General features: G+C 45.2%; 1 protein-coding gene across 1 annotated transcript; it reads right to left on the bottom strand.

The window, feature by feature from the left end:
• Positions 1–2,917: 2,917 nt before the first annotated feature.
• LOC103447264 (B3 domain-containing transcription repressor VAL1-like) lies at positions 2,918–9,158 on the bottom strand. The gene is made up of 13 exons (XM_008386440.4): positions 8,666–9,158; positions 8,357–8,495; positions 7,384–7,465; positions 7,182–7,277; positions 6,099–6,739; positions 5,888–5,984; positions 5,530–5,704; positions 5,306–5,382; positions 4,772–5,188; positions 4,582–4,628; positions 4,225–4,338; positions 4,078–4,145; positions 2,918–3,946 (listed from the first exon to the last, which is right to left on the bottom strand). Exons 2-13 carry the CDS (start codon positions 8,467–8,469, stop codon positions 3,204–3,206), a joined length of 2,670 nt encoding a protein of 889 aa, XP_008384662.2. The 5' UTR covers positions 8,470–8,495; positions 8,666–9,158; the 3' UTR covers positions 2,918–3,203.
• Between the last annotated feature and the right edge of the window lie 13,970 nt (positions 9,159–23,128).

Raw genomic sequence — 23,128 nt, 5'->3', positions numbered from 1 at the left:
AACGCCAAAACGACCATGGGCTGGTTACCTGCGAGGTGGACTATTGCATTTGCTAACTCTGGTGCACACACCCTTACAAAATTTCCTAGATCAACAGCGTTTTCCGAATCGATGTACCTGCAAAACTCGATTTGCTTTAATGTAGTGCTTACCGCTAGGGCATCAGGCCTTACAACCTGCCCATTGCCAACTATTGGTGCAGCAAACTGCCACACAAAGGTCGACAAAGTTAAGGCTGCTCTCAAGAAGTTGGAAATTTGGTGCAGGACCATCTTCTCTCCGGGATCAAGAACTAGCCGCAAATCTGTCAGTTTCGGCAGTGCGGGAACATGATGTACTTTTATGCGAGTTTGAAGGAAAATTATACTTCAGATTAAAGATACCAAGAAAATTCATTTATGGCCTAACTACAAAATTTCCTAGATCAACAGCGTTTTTCTAATCGATGTACCCGCAAAACTCGATTTGCTTCAATGTAGTGCCCACCGCTTGCAAGCCCTTCTTCACATGTTCTTATAAATGCAGTGGATTGGTGGTTTGATTTGATAGGGGTTTGATTTGAGAGGAAAAGCGTCTTTCAACAGGATTCTTATAAGGGAAATTTTATTTAAACCCATCTAACCTATTTTTACACCCAATTTACTCTTTTCACCAATTTGATTTTTAACTAAACTATTATTATCTCTTTAAACCCAAATTTAATACCTAATATACCCCTATAAACCTAATTCAGTATGTAGATTTATTTTTACACCCATTCAATTTTTTAGTCAGATGTAAGATTGAAATCGAAGAAGAAGACTAAGAAGGAGAAGGAGCTGCTGCTCCATTTATAGGGACAAGGCTCACCTAGATCCCGAGATGTAACCCTCAAAGTTAGTAAAACTAAAGATGGCAATGGATATTTTGTAATCCAATAATTGCTTAGTGCAGAGATTTTCCAATGCAGGAAACAATGTTGGCAACTTTGAGCCAATAAATCATTAGCTTATAAAATGTTTTAGTCCTTGGGAAATCGAAAAATAAACCCCCAAAAGAATCAACAAGACTGCAGAATCAAGGTTCAAGATTTTTCTCAAAAAAAATCCCTTCACATCAGTGGCAATTCAATGGGAAAGTCCAGACTTCCTCAACTCGAAAAATCTTCCATAAAGCAAAAAATTATAAGCTCATGAAGGACTCACCACCCAACCAACATGCCTGAAAGATATACACATGCGGAACCAGAAACCTTAAAGACATCGTTCAATTTGACAAGTTCTAAACTTTAAAAAATTGAAATCGACCGAACAAAAAATTCATAAATTGAGTCATACCTTGGTTAGAGAATTCAAACTTCAAAATCACCATCCATCAATAGAAAATTTTATTTTTCTCTATGAGAGCTATTAGGGTTTTAGCATAATGAACGTATGATAAACAAAGAATGATCGTAGGGTTTAATTATAGTGTTTGGGTTTATTGATAAATTTGAGTTTTATTATTAATTTCATTTTGTACTTAATAATAATTATGCAATAGAGTAAAATAGATAATTAACATTCAAAATTTTAAGTTGAAGGTAAAAAGAGGTTGCATAGGTTGAAATAAAATTTCCCTTCTTATAAATGCAGTGGATTGGTGGTTTCCTTTTTATCGCTCTGTTTCTATCGAAATTTGGGGATGTTTGGGCGTTGCCCTTGTATTTTCTTTCTTGCTGTTTGGCTCCTGGTTCAGGATTCAGGGAGGGTTATATGGATATCACAATCTTCTGTTTGGCTCCCTTCATCTTCCCTGTTTGCAATACTAATCTGTACAGTTGGTTAAGCTGGTTTCTGATGAGGTTTTTTTTATTACAAACCTATGAAAAAAAGTCTATGAATGTCGCCAAGTGAATAGTTATTTTTTATAAGGTTGGGATTTAAAACAAAGCAAATAAAAACAAACCGATATTGACCCTTGGAGTGCGATGGTTTCTTCCTCAAATTTAGATAAAGACGTCTTTTGTGTTTGAATCAAAGAAAATTAGATACATCGTGAATAAATTAGGTTTAAATTGATTCTTAAACCCTTAGTTTATTATGAACTGCATCCCATGTTTCTATTATTTGAAGAAAAAACTAAATAAATCAACAATAAAATTGGATATAAATCAACGTGAATAACTGATGTGTGCTGGTATCAAAACATTGGTCTTCACTCTCTTTTTTTGTTTGAAAAACGGGGTTAAAAGAAAGAGTCCAAACAAACTTACTCAATAATGAATCTAGACCGGGACATCTCAAGGTAATTCTCATAAATAAAACTAATTGAACAAGAACGAAGAGTATCAAAATAAAAATTACCTAAATCTAAATCAAGATTATAGGTTGCTAAACTGTCTGCCACAAAGTTCTTCTCTCTGTAGACATGTCGAAGTTTGTATTGCCAAGATCTTGAAAGCAATTCTCGACAAGCCAAAAAACAAGGAGACCTTGCAACACCAAATAAAATGTGACTGGAGAGTCTAATTCCATTAGTAATTTATCAATTCGTATTCTCCATGCCAATGGTAAGCCTTCACTCTTTGCTTGGTGAATTTTAACGCCCAGTTGATGAAACAAAAATGGCCGATTAATATTGTCGATGGACAAATAAACTATGATTTCTTGCATTTTGTATCTGTTTGGATTCAAAGATGGAGCAGCATTTTAAAAGAGAAAATTAAACATGAGTATGATTGAGCAAACAAAAAAGAGAGAGACACTTGGGAATTTCACTGAAAATTTGTAATATTTATCAAGATTAACGTAATAGTTTAGGAAAATAAAAAATTTGACAGGGGGGCACTTGTATAGGGCTTCCACAAAAAGGAGTGATTGCGCTCCGGCTCGGCTCGGGAGAGGTTATGAAAGGGACGAATTCGTGGGTAGATAAAATGTTATCTGTGAATGCGTCGTTGATGGAAATTTTTTTCCGTAGGTTTGATTTCTTAAGTAATCTCGTCCGAATCCGATTCCCGCAACAGGGAAGTGTTCATCAACTGTGCATATGGCAATTTTCAACCTTCATCGATTCGTCTGTTTCAACCTTAGAGATAAAGGTAAAATTTGTCCAGACGAACAAAGAAACAAAATTACATTCACTGGCTATGAAGACTCGTAAAGATGTATAGCACTGCCCTATAAATAAAGCCAAATAAAGATATATTTCCGACAAAAAAGAAGGGCCACGGCCGGATTGTTTCAGTCCTCATCACCTCTACCCTCCAAGTCCCACGCCGCTGCAACGGATGAAAGGCTGCCTTCATTACACAGGAGTTTATCAGTCTCCGCAGTATCTTGTGCACGTAAAGAAGAACCAAGACCGGCCTGTGGCTCGCACATTCTGTTTGTGAGGCCACTTTCCTTCGTGCTGTTCTTTACTGGTTGTTGAGCAACGGCGTCAGCAAGTCTCAACAAGGTCAATCCTGAAACCTGCACATAATTGTGTTTGGGCTCACAATTCAGATCAATTTGTCCAGCGCATGAACTTTCTGCCACGTCAGCTTGAATTCTCTTCTCGCAGCTGCTTCCATTCTCCGATGAGTGATTCATATGCAACTCAATCTCTGTTGACATGCCATTCATTTCTGATTCGTCCTTGTGGTCATTATTATCCCTGTGGGCATTCTCCATTTCACGTTCTGATTTGCGTTTCCTCTTGTTCATCATCAGGGTTTTGAAGCGCCGTTTTACTGTCATGCATACGTTGCATGTGCATGTTGGCTTGTGCTTGCCCTTCCCGCTTGGGGGTTGAATACATACTATGCAAGTGCAACCTGGGCGATGGCGCGGATGTCTGGTTGTGGCTCCAACTGATTGTTCATCAGCGTAATCCACACTATCTCCCAGAATGGCAGCACTAGCACTAGCCAGGGCATCCAAGCCAGAAGGTTCGTGTTCCTGGGCTTCATTATGGTTCACTACGATTCTTCGCTTCTTTAAATCTGAGTGAAAAACAGAAAAACAAAAATTTATCAATGCCTAATTTGACAGATGTGGTTGGGAACGATACGTGCATGCATGTTTGATAAATGTATTATATAAAAGAGAAGGGACACAAAGGTTCAAGTTATACCTTTGCTTGGTCTTAGAAGATTATCCAATTCCTCTTGGCTCACCTCCTCTGGTGCAGAACATGAGCACCTGCGAAGATATAAAATAAACACAATCAATCTTGCCTCTCAGTGATCTCATGGAAGAAGATTAAAGATTTAAGTTGCACCTGTTTATATCCCAAGAATTTTCAAAGCACGTCCACTTTGGAGGAAGAAGAACGTCAACAGGCAACCTCCGCCACTTGGAACAATCATCACACCGAGCCCATTGTTCCTGTCTCCTGGATATAAGTTCCAGATTTCACAATGCAAGGACAAAGTTAGTCAGTTTACAGTAGAGGGCCTACTTATCAGGCGCATGCTTATGTGCCAAATAGTTTCAATCACTACATTTTAATAGTGGTTTTTTTTTATTTCAAGAAGCTTGAAGATGCTCTTTCAGGTGGCTAGGTATAAATTAAATACAGCCCTCTTTCTTGATATGATAAAAGTAACATAACACGTTATATCTCAGAAGTACTTACTCAGATTCGGCAATGAATAGAGATCTCTTCCCAAAAACTGGGGGCTCCTGGAAGAAATGAACAACATTGATCAGTCAACTCACCAAAGAACACAATGGAGTTTGTAACTTTTAACGGATTGAATCTGTCAAAGAATCTTAACACACATGACTTCATATAGCAAGAGGGACACTGACTATGACATACTTACATCATACTCTTCGAATTCATGATCTTCTATAGTGACAATGCTTGGTTTGACACTCAGGGGTGGACGAAGCAAGTCCTGTGCTTCTTCCCATGTCAGTCTCAGCTCCAGAACATCTTCACTATGCAAGAGCAACCTCTTACTTTTAGGCCCAATATTTCGGGCCCTCTTCTTGTCAGAATTCGACACAGGCTTCTGCTGCAGATCCTCACTTGTAAAGTGACTATGGTTCTCATTACTATGCAAACTTGTATCCCCATCAGCCAAATGCAAATGTCCTGATAGAGCATTTAGGTCTTTGCTTCCTGTACTCATTTGATAAATACTAGAGTGACCACTTCCTGTTACCAGATTCTCAACAACGCTAGGACAGGAAGTTTCCCCAGGAGTTCCATTGGGAAGGAAAGATGTTTGGGATTCCTAATTATTTAACATTTGTGTAGAAATGTCAGATTCCATCAGAACAAAAGAACACAAACACAGTATGAAAGTAAGAGGGTGAAGAATTTCAAGAAAAATGAAATTATGACACTTGACCTGCACATCTAAACATCTTGATGCCTTACGAAACCCAATTACAAGTCTGCCTCCGGGGTCTATCCGACTGAATGTCACTGCAACAAAAAGAATCACATCCAAATCTAGACTTCAGCTGTCTTTTTCTATGACGAAAGGAATGAGAAAGCTAATGAAATAACTGGAAAGATGAAAATATGTGGACTTTTTATCTTTCCTCTAAGCCAGAATATAGATAAGCATACCAGTATCACCAGCTTGAAGTTCCATAGACTGTATGCAAGGCGTTACTCCTTCTAAAACATACATCCTGCTATTATTATTTGGCCAAAATCTGAACTGAAACGTCCATTCATTACCCTTGACATCTTGAATCCTTATAGGAAGGCCTTCTGATTGAGAAATAGGAGGAAAGTATGCCTGCATTCACTTCCAGTTCATACAAATGTGGCAAAGGGGAAAGAACACATACACAAACATGGGGAAATGTAAGGAAAGCAAACGAAAAAAAATTAATCCCCACCTAAACTTCCCGAAACTAATAAATAACATAATCTTGAATTCATAAAATGCCTTCAAAGAAATTAACTTGTTAATTTTTACCTCAGCACATGCTTTTGGGAGAACCAGACGACCAATTCGACCTGCATCACTGGCACTCAATACCTTCTCGAACAGTGGCACAATAGTAGAATTCAAACTGAAAAACATTTAAGGAAAATACTACATTCAAATTGACAGATAATCATAGCATATATTTACTAACTAAGAAATGTTCTGCACCAAATAGAAATATAAAAGCAATTAAGGATACTCTCCAGCTAATTTCTGCAGCTCTTGGTCAGTAATCCTTGGCCAGTATCGAGGAAGTAACTGACTCTTCCCTCGCCCTTCAGCAGGTGGCCTTGCAACACGCACATTATGGATAGGAGGGGGAGGTCTCAAGGGTCTGGGAAAAATAGGCCGAATTTTTTGCCCCTGTTGGAAGGAAGAAGACATCTTGCTCTGATCTCTTCTCTCCAAAATTCCCCCAGTAAAGGGTTGAGCAAAGTTTGGAGTAGCAGATGGGCCTCCCAAAGTCATACTCAAAGACGGCTCAGAGGACGACTTATTCATATCTTTGACCTCTATCATTATTCTACCATTGTCTGGTTTGGCAAATGTTAATGATCCAAAAGATGGCCTAGTGATACTAGAAAATCCTGGGCCAACTTCCCCCCTTGGATAAGTAACTTCTTCTCGTTTGGTTTGCACAGGAGATACATTTATTTCACCTCTCTGAGATTGAGACGAAAGGTTGGATTCATTAGCTTCCATGACTTGGCACAATTGCAAAAGTTCTCCCTCATTAGCAGTATCACTTAATGCTCCATTCTGAGGAACAGTTGATTGGTGATCACCGAAATCACTTATTTTCAATCCACCAAATCCATTTAAAACATCACCATCCTGAATCTGCACATAAGAAAATAAGAATCCATGAAATTCCTATAGGTCATCTTTGTGTGTATGTGAGCTAGAGTGAGAAATGGAGACGGATACATTGTGACAGATAAAGACCAATTGCTTACGTATACATTGATTACCGATAGAGGATATCTAAAAATACTATTGGGAACCTGTGAGCACTTCACAGTATGTCAACCATAATATTTTTCCATCTACTTGAATAGGTTTGCCATTGAGCAAGTGAAAACAGACGAATCAATGTTATGAATTTACGTAAGTATGAAATAAGATACATATATGTACGTATATAATCTATGTTCTAAAGAATGAAGTTAACTATCAACCATGGAAGCAGATGGGAGAGTTTAATGCAAACAAAGGATACGGTGGAGATAAAGATAGTGACTTATAATGGGTATATAATAACCAAAAACCTAATTGTTCATACCACGTGAGGTTGAGAAGCACAGCCAATGCACCCTATACCTCCAAAATCCAGGCACTCATACAATGTCTCTGAGACTATGCATCCACAGTGGAGAGGCTGCACAAAATTGAATAATTTTCTAAAGTAAAGTCAGAGAGAGTAACGGAGTGGTGTGAAGAGAGCTTGAATACTATTTTTTTACATGACCAAACTGCAAGCTAACCTTGTGGCACAAATTGCAGTCCCTCCAACCAGTTTCCCCAGAATGGAATGTATTGCAGTAAACTGAATTCTCATACTCAACTCTGGAGTACACGCAATGCCATGACCAAGCAACGGAAATATATTTAAACCAACAGGGGAAATATGTAAGTATTTATAAGAATACAAAAAAAAAAAGAACCAACCATAATGATATGGCATGTTTACAACATAAAGTGTCAGATATTGGGAGCAAACAAACAAACTAAAAGAGGATAATTCTTTCCACGATACTAACGTCTGATATCAAGTGACTTCTGAAAGACTAATATCCAGTTCAAAAGAGAGTGAAGTCATCTGTTCCCGTTAAGCTTTCAATCCGCATAAAACGATAAAATACAATTGCAAGTAATATAAAATGCAAAATATTGGAACATTTGAAACAACAGCAACTGATAGGAAAACATAAGCACTCCTGCCTACTACATTAAGATGAATATGGCTATAGTTAGGTTCTACAAAGGTTAGCTGATATAATTTCGGCTCCAATTACTTGGGAATAAATAATTTCACAATTTTCTTATTCATACATAAATTAGCCGGACCACAAGGATAGCAAAAACTCAGCACACTATCAAAGATACTCTTTAAGGCAATAAAAAGGTAAACAATTTTCTTGTTCTTGCAATTTCTCCTTTACATCAAATAAATTAAAAGCTACTAGCTTTTTAGTATTTCTAGTAAGGATTTTAATTATAACCCGATTATATGTTGATCGTCGACAATTCCGCTCATTCCTTCATGGCCGACGATAAAAATAGAAGCAGTTCATGAACAATGCAATAAGTCCTAACCCACAATACACATAAAATCCCACGTAAAGAACCACAACCCATATTCCCATAATGCCCTCGCAACACCCTACTACCAACAACTGAACAGCTGAAAGATCAAAACTTTGCTAAGCAAAAATTAAAAAGAGGGAAAAAATTTACCCGCACTTGTAGCAGAGATGGGCAAAACCACCGGATCGCAAAGGCCAACCTGTCTTCCATTCGTGCGTATTGGCCATCCTACACGAAGGATTCATGCAAATCTTGGACTCCATCGCCCCAAATTCAAGCTCTCCAAACCCTTAAATCAAACAAAACAGAGCAATCAAACCCAAATCCCTAAAGCTCTTTCGATCAAAAGATAGAAATTTAAACAGAAACCCCAGCATTAAACACAATCATACACAACATTTGAGATTTGGGCAACTATTAAACAAAAACGTAATTAAAAAAAAATAGCAAAGAACAAACCTTGTTTTACCCAAATCGAAACCCAAATCTCGAAAACGACTAGTCATCCAAGAACAGAGCAGAAACCCACTCTGGAAACCAACCAGCCACGGCGGAGGCTGCGGCGGCGAGCTCGATACAGTGAGCTGATGAAGAAGAAACGAGTCAAAACTCAGTCAGCCGGGTTTTACCGTTCACGAACGTAATTAGTGGGGAGTGGGGTTTTTGGGGGTCTGTGTGGGTAAGACCAGGAGAGAAAACGTGCATTTAAGAGAGAGAGAGAGGGAGGGAAGAGGGAGGGAGAGAGAGAGAGAGAGAGTGCATGCAAAGCAACAGATGCACAAAATGCATGCACGACACTTGAAGACACGCCGCTTAACACAAGTCGTCTCCTTTTGTACTCCATGTATAGAAATTTGTATTTAGAGAGAGAAAGTGAGGAGAGAGAAAGGGAGGAGTGAGAGTATTCCTATTAGGACAGTGATGTGATACGATGACCCGACGGTTTCGTTATGGGCTTTTTGGTTGGAAAATGATTATCTCTTATTTTATTCTCATCTTTTTCCCTATTCTTCTTTTACATATTATTTTTTGTTTTATTATCTTTATATAAAAATTAATATAAAATATTAACGTGGTTAAATCATAATCGTTCAAATAGAAATGGATGAAAAGAGAGAGATTAAGAAAGGAAAGAATCTTCCTCCTTTTTGGTTTGGGTGAGCTCTGACCTGTCTATTGGATTTCTTGGTGTTCTTTTTTTTTTCTTTTTTTTACCAAAAAAAGGGGAAGACTATTATCTGCCTATATGTAATAGGCTTTTCAAAAAAAAATAGTCCTCGATTATGTATGTGTCCGTAATTTTGACTATTTTAGTTTAGTAATATTTTTTTTATTTATAAGCAAGATGGAAGAAAGGAAATTGGACGGCAAGTGCCCAAATTCACGCACGCCACATGAGGAACACGCTACAACCCACCATCAATGATGCAAAGTGCAACCCCACCCATGTAGGTGTGCCGCCCACGGCCAAGAAAACAGAGACCAACGGCTCTTTTGGTTAACCAAATGCTCAAATTCAAATGGACTGTTGGTTATCCACATTGGTAATTACTTAATTAGTACATGTATGAGGGCATTCTTCCATTCATTATGGTGCTATATATCTTTCAGTATCCTTTTAGATCGCATATACTTATTTTGTATAACTATGATTAATTAGACAAACCAAAAAATCCTGATGAGCTGGACTGGATTATCATCAATCTCTAAGAGTTGATCTCAAAAGATTAGAATTAACATATCAAAGAAAAACTTAAATAAAGAAGAGGATCAAATAATATTAGAATCAAAATTTTTGGAGATCAGAGGAATGTTTCCAGCTAGTACCCAATAATATCAAATCATATATGTTCATATATGATCATATATATTTGTTTGGGCCCAAAATAACAGTTTGGGCCGAGGGAGGTATCACTTTCGGCCCGGGAAGACGTACGGCGAGAAAGTCATGGGGGCGTTCAGCTCATGGGCTTCTAGGCCTAGATCGGTTAAATCAGAGTGCAAGTCGAGTCCTAATACAATAGGGACCCTCGACGAGACCAGTAAAACTAGAAGGCGAATCCGGCTCAGTTAAGGACTAGATTCGTAGTCCTAGCAGAGATAGGACTGATTGAGGTAACGTTAATCCGGAGAAGGAAACCTAGTTCGAATAGGATTAGAACTCGGGCTCGGTGTTCTGCTACTATAAATACAAGACATTCAGCAATGGAAAAAGCCCACAAAATCAATACAAAATTGCCCTGCGCAAACTCTCACAACTTGAGATCTTTTTCTTTTCCTTTTTCGCTGACACATCTTCCGTTGGCATCAACAGCACTGTGGAAGCAACCGGTGATATCTTAAGTCGGCATAGACAGCTCTGTCACCGTAGAGTCGGTCGATCTCGCAGTATCTTCCGTTGGCATCAACAGCACTGCGGCGAGAACGGTCGATTACCTATCCAAGTCTCGGTCGAGAAGGGTTTTCGAATCCTTGTTGGTCGAGGTCATCTCATTAGCCTTCTCGGCGAGGTGAGGTGTCACAGTTATTACATTCGGCACATTGCAAGCCGAATTCGGTTCGTGAACTTTGTAAGAAATAGCAGCCTTGTCTTCAGGCTCGAGAACCCAAGAGGCCGAGACGTGTTCCTTTCTCGGCCGCAATCGCAAGACGCAGAAGTCAGTAGCGCGACCCAACGCAGCATCATCAAATTTACTCCTCGGCCGAGCCTCGGCCGACGAGTTGGCACGCCCCGCAATCACCGAAGGACGTAGTTAGCTTAGAATATACTCGGCCTGCGCGCCACGTAGGCTTTGTAATTTCTAGGGTCAACATTTTGGCACGCCCAGTGGGACCCAGTGCTAAACTACGAAGTTCATGCCAATTGAAACACGATCGGTAAAAAAGAAAACAGCTATGGGAAAGTCGACAGCCGATTTACCGAGTCAGAGCATAGGACAGAGTGTGCCACAGGCGCAGAATCCCCTTAGCGTTGGTACACCTGAGTCCACGAGCGCGACTCGCCGAGAGAGAGAACTTAATCTCGGCGGTCAACTCCGTGGTTTAGAGATCCCAAACAGAAACACATGCGTTCTCAATGAAGGGATAATAGAGGAATGTGATGAGGATGGTGGTGAAGGAACAGACCCACCAACGAGGTCGTTCCTCCGAAAGCGACTGGACGAGCAGTCTCGGTCAGTCGAGCAGACGTTCAGTCGAGGCATTGACAAGCTGCAGGACGCGATACTCAGTGCCAATGATCGGCAAACCAAACTGCTCGAAATGCTGGTTAGCCAAGTTGGTGGCAGCAGGCCTTTCGATCTTCGCCAAACTTGCTTACCAGAAAACAACCCGGCACCGATTGTACCGGCCGGGCCTATTCTTGCCCCGCTCAAAACAATTAACTTGGAGAAGGGATGAGGGTCGAACAGTAGGTCAGACGGGACCGACCAAAGGGTCGAAGCAGCATCTGTTGATATGACCGAAGTTCAGCGGATGATCGACTCGGCTATGAAGAAAGGGCCGAAGTTTCCCAAGTTTATTCATCCGTACCCAGCTTACGTGGAGACGTTTGGATACCCGAAGGGCTTCAAGATCCCAGATTTTAGTCTTTTTGCTGGTGAATCGTCCCTGTCTTCGTTGGAGCACGTGGCTCGTTTCACCGCGCAATGTGGAGATGTGAATAGTGATTTCCACAAGTTACGGCTGTTCAATTTTTCATTGACCGGCTCGGCATTTGCCTGGTACATCAATCTCCCGCCTAATTCCGTCCAAAACTGGGAGGAGTTGGTCGAGAAGTTCCACGAGCAATTTTATCGGCCGGGGATGGAGATGTCAGTTTCTTCATTAGCACGGATGGCTCAAGCGTCTGATGAGTCACCAATGGATTATCTTACTAGGTTTAAATCGGCTAGGAATTGGTGCCGAGTGCCCTTACCCGAAGTCGAATTTGTCAGGCTTGCTTTGAATGGTCTTGACGTCGAATACAAAAAGAAATTCTTGGGGGCAAATTTTCGGGATATGTACGAATTGGCCCAACATGTCGAGCAGTACGATTATTTGCTCCGCGAGGAAAAGACTTCGAAGACTCCAACTCGGGGAACGATTTACAAGAACCCTACTGTCAATTATGCATCAACCGAGGATGAATGTGTTAGTGTGGATGCGGCTGAGATAGTAATAGATAAACCATACATTTGCAAGGCATTAACTCAGGTTGATTCTAGAGAAGCCAAAAGTCGCTCGGCCACTGAAGGAACATCGAAACCGTCAAAGGTTTATACTTTTGATATTACCAAGGCTGACGCAATTTTTGACCAACTGTTATCAGCAAGAATCATTAAGCTTCGGCCTGGTCATAACATTCCCAAGGCCGAGGAGCTTAAAGGAAAGGTGTATTGCAAATACCACAATTCGAGCAAACACACGACAAACAATTGCGTCGTATTTCGTGATAACGTCCAAAGCTGGATTGATAATGGCAAACTGAAGTTCCCCGAGAAGAGGATGAGTGTTGATACTGATCCGTTCCCCACGGCAACAGTAAATATGGTCGACGCGTACCTACCCAAGGACAAAGGGAAAGGCAAGGCTGAAGTGGTTGAGACACAACGCCCGCAGAATCAGAATGTTCGGCCACGGTTCATGGCCGATTCGCGTTCAAATAAACCATCTGCGGCCTTAACGGGGCCCGCTATTGTCAAATCTTTGACGGAGTATAGCGCCGATGAAGATAGTGGGACAGCGGTTCTGTGCAGGAAATGTAAAGCGAAGGTCGACAGTGAACCAGAAGAGAAACCTTCTTCGCAACCCGTGGCCGTAACTCGGCAAAAGATAGCCAATGAAGACCAACATCATGGGGTTTTTGGGAGGCTCGGTCCTAAAGTACGGATGGAAGAGACACCCCCGGTCAGGCGGCGCCTCGATTTTGATGCTTCATTTTATGACGATGATTACTATAAGCGTAATTCTAGCAGTTCAGGATCATCACGGAGTCAAAAGACCTTCAAGCCTCCTGAGCCTAGAGATCAACGTTGGTATACGTACCATTCTTCGAAGGGCGTCTATACCGCGTTGTCCAAATCTCAGAAACGCCGGCATCAACGGATGGATTGCATGGCTCGCCGACAAGCAGCCCAAGAAACTTCGGCCCCTAAGTGGCGACCGAAGGATACAGTTGCCACTAATGAAAATCGACCACCTCCACCAATTATGACAGAGTTGGCTCAGGGGAAACGGCTGGTCGATCAAGACGTCGAGACCATGTTTGAAGAAGCTGATAAGCGGATCAAACTTCTCATTCGACCAGGGGAAATGAAGGCACGTGTTGAACATTTCAGGCAAAAGGCCGAAAGCAAACTATCCCCGATAGCTATACAAGAGCCTTTGGTCAAAATTCGACGGAATTTGCACCCCCCGTTCCATGGGGAGTCTTTGGAATATATGCGAGAATTTCATAAGGAACATTCGGCCAACGATTTGTATGGTTTGCCGAAGGCATGTCAGGACACCATTGATCTTGTCTTGGCTTGTCCGGATGCTGAGCGGATCATCCAGAAGACCTCAGATCCAGGATTGAAAGCAAGGTTCCAGCACATACGAGAAGCTCGTGTCTTTGGATTTGAAGTTGACCCGTATACCGATATCGATGTCGCTGACCTTCCTTTCTCGCTAGAGGACCTTCAGTATTTACGGTATCACTTTGAAGTATTTTCGGCAGTTTCTCTCTTCGGCCTTACGACCGATGAAATCGCCCGTATTGCCCGTCTTGATGCTTATCTCGACACTAGGGATGCTCGGCTACACTACCAGGAGCAGGTTTAGGACTTGACCCCAAGCTCATTGTCAATCTCGACCTTACCTGAGGCGGTCATGCGGAGCCAACAAGTGGCCGAAGCAGCTCCGCCGGGTGACATTGTTGAAGGGACGGAAGAATCTCGTTGTCCGACTCTGACGACAACCAAGTCTGTAGTCGCTAACCAACCGAACGAGGAGGGTCTCGACCAGATGGGCCCGTCCGTCCTGGATAATATGGAAATTAGTATGGTTCATGTATTACCTGCCGATTTTCAATCAAGCACGGCTCAACCAAATTTCCTCGATGGAGATGTGGTTGTCGAGGAACCTGGCCATGTTGATTTTATATCGATTGCTGAAGGCGAGTCAACAGCAAGAGATGATAGCCTAAAGGCCGCTTTGGCCGAATTGTTCCCTCGTTTATCATCGGCCAAGCTTCACCATTTAAAGCCATTGTATGTAACGGCACACATCGAGGGATATCCGGTTTCTAAGGTTTTTGTCGATTGTGGAGCTACTGTCAATATCATGCCCCTGAACATCATGAAGGCCTTACGCCGTTCCAATGACGAACTTATTCCGTCAGGGATCACAATGAGCAGTTTTGTCGGCGACAAGTCCCACACCAAAGGTGTGCTTCCGTTAACTGTGAATATTGCCGGTCGTACCCATATGACCGCCTTTTTTGTGGTTGATTCCAAAACCGAGTATAATGCACTGCTCGGCCGAGATTGGATTCATCAAACCAGCTGTATTCCTTCCTCATTGTACCAAGTGCTTGTCTTTTGGGACGGCAAATCGGTCACTGTTCATCCGGCCGATAGCCAGCCCTTCGAAGCCAACATGATTCAAGCACGGTATTATGACGATCACGTCGGCTATATTACGTTGCAAGGCTTCAATGAAGAAGGACGGCCGACTCGGATTTCCGTTCAGAAAGCTATCGAGGTTGGCGCCGAGACTGTCCAGCAGGATTCGGCGAGACTCGGATTAGCTAACTTTCTCCCCGAAACCGATGTTTGACGCCGATCGGGAAGCACGTAGGGCCGCGGTTTCATCTACTATGGAACGACTGCTGGCCCATTGGTATACGATATCCAAACAACCAAATTCGGGTGTCAACCTCGTCGAGTTCCTTGCTGAGGGAGATAATGGGCCTGTATTATCTTTTGATAAAATTCGAGCCGCCCCGGTCGAGCTCGAAGATCATCGGCCCCTTGTTAAGGACCCTTTGGAAGAGATTAATGTTGGGACGGCCGATGACCCACGACTTTTGTTTATTAGTGCGTTACTTCCTCAACAAATGAAGGACGAGTTGCGGGCCTTGCTTACAGAATTCAAAGATTGTTTTGCTTGGAGTTATCATGAAATGCCCGGCTTAGATCGTGCTTTGGTCGAGCATGAATTACGTATTAAGCCCGGATTCAAGCCTTTCCGTCAGCCACCTCGTCGATTCTCGACCGAAGTACAACTCAGTGTTAAGGACGAATTAGTTCGGCTTTTGAAAGCCGGGTTCATTCGGACAGCTCGATATGTCGAATGGTTGGCGAATATTGTTCATGTATTAAAGAAAAGTGGTGCACTGCGCATCTGTACCGATTTTCGCAATCTGAATCTGGCAACGCCCAAAGATGAGTATACAATGCCGATTTCAGATCTGTTAATCGATGCCGCGGCGAATCATGCGATCTTATCTTTTATGGATGGACATGCCGGATATAACCAAATATTTATTGCCGAAGCCGATGTGCACAAAACTGCTTTCCGGTGCCCGGGGGCACTCGGCACTTACGAATGGGTTGTCATGCCATTCGGCCTCAAGAATGCCGGCGCCACGTACCAACGGGCGATGAACACCATCTTCCATGATTTAATTGGCACCATCGTCGAAGTTTATATCGACGATGTTGTCGTCAAATCTAAACGCCGACAGACACATCTGGACGATCTCCGACAGGCTTTTCTCCGTATGCGTCAGCACAACCTCAAGATGAATCCTGCCAAGTGTGCCTTCGGTGTATCGGCCGGGAATTTTCTTGGTTTCCTCGTACATCATCGTGGGATTGAAGTCGATGAGAACAAGGCACGCGCAATCATCACCGCCCCACCCCCAACAACGAAGAAACAATTACAGTCCTTACTCGGCCAGATCAATTTTTTACGCCGATTTATTGCTAATTCGGCAGGTAAAATGAAAGCCTCTTCCACACTTTTGAAGCTCAAGGACTCCGATAAGTTCATGTGGAATGAGGAGCATCAGGCGGCGTTCACGCAGATCAAGGTTTCCCTTACAAACCCACCTGTCCTGGTCCCTCCTCAGCGCGGTAAGCCTCTCAAGCTGTACATTTCGGCGGCCGCCGAGTCCATCGGTTGCCTCCTCGCGCAAGACAATGATGCCGGCCGGGAACAGGCTATCTTCTACCTCAGCCGTAATCTGAGTCCTCCGGAGATCAATTATTCCGCCGTTGAGAAGCTCTGTCTCGCCGTGTTCTTCGCTGCATCCAAGCTTCGGCATTACATGCTCCCGTCGGTCACCCAAGTCATTGCCCAGACCGACGTTATCCGGTACATGCTTACCCGGCCAATTGTGAAGGGCCGAATTGGGAAATGGACGATGGCGTTGTCCGAGTTTAGTTTGCAATACGTGCCGCAAAAAGCTGTGAAGGGACAGGCGTTGGCCGATTTCCTTGCCCAGCACCCTTCGCCTTACGATTTCGGGGGTGCTGATGTTGAGATTGGCATGGTGGTGACCCGCGACAACTATTGGACGATGTATTTCGATGGTTCCAGTACTTCGTCCTCGGCCGGTGCAGGCATCGTCATTCAGTCTCCTCACAACGATCGTTGGTATTTTTCGCTCAAATTGGATTTTGACTGTACCAATAATCAGGCCGAGTACGAGGCTCTGGTCATTGGTCTAGGCCTCCTTCTTGACCTACATGCCACTCGTGTCCTCGTCCTCGGGGATTCTGAACTAGTAATTAACCAAATTAATGGGTCTTTTCGCTGCATGAGTTGTACTCTGGCGCCTTACCACATGATCGCCAGCTATTTGGCCGAGTCCTTTGACGGCATTACATTCGAGCATATTTCTCGGGTTCATAATACCGACGCAGACGAGTTGGCTCAAATCGCCTCCGGTGCACAACTCCTGGGGGGCAAGCTAGGCCGGGAGATACCAATATTACAACAATTATACCCGGCCTTGGTTGATCAGCAAATCCTCCGTCGAGACAATGTGATACGCACCAGGGTCATGTCCTTGCCTTCGTTGTTGGATCGGCAGGACCAGGACTCTATAGAAATTTGCGCGGCCGAGGCAGTACCAGATGATTGGAGAAAGCCCATTATGCAGTACCTTGACAATCCTAACGGAAAACACAGTCGCAGGACACGGGCTCACGCCACGAACTATGTCACGTACCAGAGCGAGTTGTACCGAAAGGGCGAAGATGGTTTGTTATTGCTATGCCTCGGCCCTCAAGAGAGTGCTCGAGCGATCGCAGAGGTTCATGAAGGGGTATGCGGAGCTCACCAGTCTGGACGAAAAATGCGATGGCTACTCCGACGACACGGTTATTTTTGGCCGAGAATACTGAAAGATTGTATCGAGTTTGCACGAGGATGCGTGCAGTGCCAAATCCATGGGCCTATACAAAGGGTCCCGGCCGAATCGCTACATTCGGTCATTAAGCCGTGGCCGTTTAGAGGATGGGCCATGGACGTAATCGGCAAAATCACGCCGACTTCTGGAGCTGCTAAGCATGCATGGATAATAGTCGCAACTGATTACTTTACTAAGTGGGTCGAAGCAAAATCATATGCCGAATTAACGTCTAAAGAAGTTTGCGATTTCATGGAGGAACACATTGTGACCCGGTTCGGTGTGCCAGAAACGATCATAACCGACAATGGAACAATCTTCACAGCCGAAAGGTTTAAGGAATACACGGCCAATTTGAAAATTCGGCTGGAACAGTCCACACCGTATTATCCACAGGCGAATGGGCAGGCCGAGGCAAGTAATAAAGTGTTGATTGGCATCCTCGAAAAAATAATAAAAGAGAGGCATGGCATGTGGCATTTGAAGTTGAACGAGGCATTATGGGCATACCGAACGTCGTCCCGATCGGCGACTGCAACAACCCCGTACGCATTGACTTACGGACACGATGCGGTGCTACCAGTCGAGTTGAGCATAAATTCGTTGCGATTAATTGAACAAAGTAGTTTGTTTAGCGCCGAATATAATCAGTCCATGAGACAGGAACTAGAAGATTTGGAAGAAGCGCGACTTGACGCTTATAACTTACTGGTGGCACAGAAACAGATTGCCGAGCGAGCCTATAACCAAAAGGTACGACAGAAAACGTTCGGCGAGGGTGAATTGGTGTGGCAAACGGTGTTGCCCGTAGGAATAAAAGATCCAAGGTTCGGCAAGTGGTCGCCGAATTGGGAAGGGCCGTTCATTGTGCATAAGGTATACGGTAAAGGGGCGTATCATCTTAAAGACCGGACTGGAGTAGTTCACAAATTACCAATTAATGGGAAGTTCTTGAAGAAATACTATCCGGTCACATGGGAAATGCGTGAATAAAAAGTTTGTTGTAGGAAAAGTCATTCCATTAAAATTGACAGGTATTACAAAAATGAGTAGGTCTAATACATTCAAGGAGACGAGGGAAGAAGAGTGCTGAGCAGAGCTTTCAATTCCAACCACCGCACGTCGGCCATGATGATTTCGGCTTGCCGATTCTTTTTGTCTAGCCTCAGGCGCTCGACCCGTTTTTTGGCCGCCGCATACTCAGTTAGGTGATCATTCCCGCCTGACTCGAAGTCCCTCGCAAGTTCAGAAGCAATGACCGACCGGCATTTTGCTAGTTCGGCCATCTGACGGTCGAGCTCGGCTAACGCTTCTCCTTTTGCCCGTAGATCGTCAATCTTCGGACGGAGGGTGTCTTGAACGGCCGTGGCGGCTTGCAGGTCCTGTTCGGCCTTCAGAGCAGTCTGGAAGATGCCAAATGTCTCCCGAACGCGCTCCAAAGCAGACGATGCCCGAACAATGGCATCTCCGCTTAGGCGACCGTCGGCCCCAAGGTCGTTCAGACACACGCCGAGCAGATCAAGACCGTTGCGCTCAAGTACTTGCGATGAAGAGAGCGACAGGACTTCTCGCAACTGGGTTAGGGCGCTTGGATCGGCAGCCTCAGTTGGAGCGGCCGAAGGGCCGGACTCTGCAGTCGTACTGGAGAGGAGAGCTTTGAATTCAACCTCCCATGAAGCCTGCACGAATAAACAAGGTTAAGCTTAAAGGAAGTCATGACAAGAATAGCAAGAAGGTGTCGTTTTTTAACCTGCTGAGAGGAGACCTCGGCCATGTCCCCAGGGTCGTTGCTCGAACCTAAAGAACTCAATGGCCGAGCCCAGTGTCTCAGATTGCTTCTCACTTCACGAGGCCGATGGAGGTTATCTACGTTTGATGGCCACTGAGGCGGCCAGGAAATATAGATAACGCCCTTCGGCGCATAGAATTAACGGTGAAAAGAATGTACAGGCACCTGACATTTAGTTTTTCCTTGTTTAGAATTCTAAAGCAGAAAAGCAATCAGGAGGAAAATTGAAGGTACTTACAAAAGCCGAGGTAACCTCTTGTGGAGGGATGTGGAAGCCGTGGTCTTGAGGATGGATCGGCGATTCCGCCGTGGCCTCGGGTTCCTCGAGCAGGCGTTTGCCACGGTCGGCTGCCGATGGGCCGACTGGCGCAGCTGCTTCAGTGGAGGCAGGGACGTCCTGGTCTTGAGAAGGAACGAGAGGTTCGGCCGCCGGGGTCGGTTCCTCGACCGTGCGCTTGCCACGATTAGCCTAGGAGGGGCCGGGTTAAACCGCCATCTCGGATACTGGAGGAGTTCGTTGACGAGTAGGAGGACGACGCGCCAGCGGGACCTCGTCGCTCCCCTCACTCTCTTCCAGCACGAAGACCGTGGGCTTTGGATTCTTGGGAGAGGTTTCCTCGGTCGTAGGAACCGCCTGGTGTGAGACAGGTGCCTTCTCGACAGAGGGAGGTACGACTGATTCGCCGGCCACAGAAGCAGACCGCGCTGGGACCGTCTCTATGGCCGAAGCCGGCTGTTTCTTGACCCCAGAATGGCCGGCGGCGGGAGAAGGGGAAGCACTGGGAGTCGTCGTGTGGCTGGAAATAACGTGGATCTCCCGTGCACCTTTCTTCGCCAGTTGCTTGACCCGCTTGGCAGGCGGGGAAGGCTCGATAGCCGGCCCGGCCTCTTGGCGAGGCCGTTTGATCAGCCCGGCCCTACCAGCAGGTTTGTCCTTTTTGGCCACGACCGATTTTTTCCCGGCCATAGCAGCGGCAACTACCTCTGTCTTTCTCAAAGGCCGACTACCTAAAAGTATAAAGACAATTCAGTAAGGCGTACAATAGGCAAGGTTGAAGAAAAAGGGGGAATTGAACAACTACCTTGAGAGTGGGGGGCCGGGGCTTTCTTAGGTCGGTTACCGAAGAGCCTGCTTAGTACATCCTCGACCGGCGCACCGAAGAACTCTTGAGTGTAATTTTCCCACCACTCACCGAAGGTGTCAGTGCAATGGGTTTCTGGGGTGGCCGGTCGTAGGCGAAATCTTTGGCAGTACTCTTGAAACTCCTTCGCGGCAGTCCTGCACTCGTTCTCTGAAGAGCGAGGCTCGCGTCCGCGGCTCAATACTGTGCGGGAAGAGAGAAGGGGGACGGGACAGCCCTGAAGATAGCCGAGCTGACGGGCAAGGAAGTTCGGATGGTACACTTCCCACCCCGACCGTTTCCCGTCGCAGCCGAGAGGAAGGTCGCGAGCAAGCACGAACGACCCCCAGGTTCGGCGAAGAGCAGCGTCCTCCTCTGCCGCCCACGTCGAGGTAGGCAGTCTGATGGAGGGGGGGTAATCGCGACGACGACAAATCAGGAATTCGTCGCTTGAGAGATCGTCAAGGGCAAAGAGGTACCTAAATACCTCTTCGGCCTGATGAGGAGGCGTTGGTCGGGAGGCTAGCTGAGGACCAAGAGCCTCTGTTGCTGAGAAATCAGCTATAGCCGGCCGAAGGGAGGCGAAGTACACCTGCAACCAGAGCTGGAAGACCCAGAGAGGGCCATTCTGGTGGGGGTCCACCGTGTGGAGAGTCGCCTCGGCCAGGCAACGGAAGAGGTGGGCAAGAATATTAGAACTCAGCGCCAGGACGTGACCACTGGCCAGGGCTTCGGCCACTGGCATATTCTCGACCAAACATTTGTTTGATTTGGTACAACAAATGTATTTGTTGTACCAGTAGAAGAGGAAGGCTTCATGCTCTCCCTCTCGCAGGTCCTCTTCCCCTCGACCGGCGAAGTGAAGGTAGAGGGTGTTGTAGTTGAGAAAGTTCTTGTGGAGCTTCTGTATTTCATCCCTCGACGGGATGTGACCGTCACTATTCAGGGTCTCGAAGGCTCGACGGTCGAAGAGCGTCTTCAGATCGATATTCGACGGGTGCCCGGAGAGGGTCGCGTCGATAGGGATCCCGGTGGCCGAGGTCCCCAAAATGGCGGTGATGTCCAGGATGGTGGGACCAATGGGACCAAGGGGAAGGACCATTGTGTTGGTGGCTGAGCACCAGAAGCATAGAGCGGCTAGGAGCAGCTCCTTGTCAGGGACAATGTCCATCGACGAAAGGAGGATGGCGTCGTAGATACCCAGGATTTTCCATTTTTCGCCGAAGAGCCGTTCCATTCGGACAACCCAGGTCGCCCAGGTGGTGGTCGTCGAGGGCCAGGAGCCTTGGGGCTTTGCCGCCTCCCATCTCGACCATTCAAACCCTTGGAGCAAGGGTGTAAGGCAGTGTTCCTGGAGAAGACCAGTGATGGTCGGCGGGATTGTTGCCTTGAAGAGAGGACCCAGGATTTGGTGGACGGTGCTCATGTCGTTCTCGAACCGTATATTCTTGATCGAGCTCCGATCAAGGATCTTCTGATGCTGGTCGCATTCCCGGGAAAGCTTGGAGATGAAGGAGGCCATTGTAAAAGCACAGCGTAAGGAGGTTTTCTGGGTTGGGGATTTGAGGACGAAAACTTGGAATGGAGGAATGCACTTGAGAGCAAGGGTAGGGGATTTCAGGAAGTTTGAGAACGTAAAGTACAAATGAGGAAATTTCGGTATTTATAGAGTAATGGGAGGAAGAGCAATCGTTCGAAATTCAAAACAAAGGGCAAAATCGACCGGAGGAATCGTTGATCATGATGAGCATTTGGGGAATGCGGTTGAGAAGACCGACGGTTTTAGGTTTTGGGGGCGCACGATCGCGTGTGACGGCAAAGTTAATGACGAAAGACGGTTCGACGCCTGCACGATGACAGGAGGGCTCACGGACTGATGAAATGGCTCGCGGATTGAGATAGTGGTCATAATGGCGAGACGGTTCGGGCAGGCGCACGCTTCAGACGTCATTATCGGGGATTGGCCATGTTAGGGGATGCCACGTGGCGAGTGGTTTAGCAGGATCAAGATCGTGCGATCATGTTCAATAAATGCGCCTTGGAACTCGGGTATTGGGATCCTGAGTGGTAGATTCGCTTCTTCAAGGCCGAAACTCGGCCGAAGGTTTCAGGCCGAGGACCTCAAAAGCGAGGGGGCAATGTTTGGGCCCAAAATAACAGTTTGGGCCGAGGGAGGTATCACTTTCGGCCCGGGAAGACGTACGGCGAGAAAGTCATGGGGGCGTTCAGCTCATGGGCTTCTAGGCCTAGATCGGTTAAATCAGAGTGCAAGTCGAGTTCTAATACAATAGGGACCCTCGACGAGACCAGTAAAACTAGAAGGCGAATCCGGCTCAGTTAAGGACTAGATTCGTAGTCCTAGCAGAGATAGGACTGATTGAGGTAACGTTAATCCGGAGAAGGAAACCTAGTTCGAATAGGATTAGAACTCGGGCTCGGTGTTCTGCTACTATAAATACAAGACATTCAGCAATGGAAAAAGCCCACAAAATCAATACAAAATTGCCATGCGCAAACTCTCACAACTTGAGATCTTTTTCTTTTCCTTTTTCGCTGACACATCTTCCGTTGGCATCAACAGCACTGTGGAAGCAACCGGTGATATCTTAAGTCGGCATAGACAGCTCTGTCAC

Source organism: Malus domestica, chromosome 11 (assembly GCF_042453785.1).
Source record: "Malus domestica chromosome 11, GDT2T_hap1".
Taxonomy (NCBI): Eukaryota; Viridiplantae; Streptophyta; class Magnoliopsida; order Rosales; family Rosaceae; genus Malus; species Malus domestica.
This window is presented reverse-complemented; position numbering and strand designations above follow the sequence as displayed.

Bases quoted from the DNA above. Each gene is read 5' to 3' on its own strand.
- LOC103447264 (XM_008386440.4), bottom strand. From the start codon at position 8,469: ATGGAGTCCAAGATTTGCATGAATCCTTCGTGTAGGATGGCCAATACG. The intron at 5,985-6,098 runs GTATCCTTAATT...AATGTTTTTCAG, and splicing joins CTGCAGAAATTAGCTGGAGA to TTTGAATTCTACTATTGTGC. The intron at 4,629-4,771 runs GTAAGTATGTCA...CATTTCTTCCAG, and splicing joins ATGAATTCGAAGAGTATGAT to GAGCCCCCAGTTTTTGGGAA.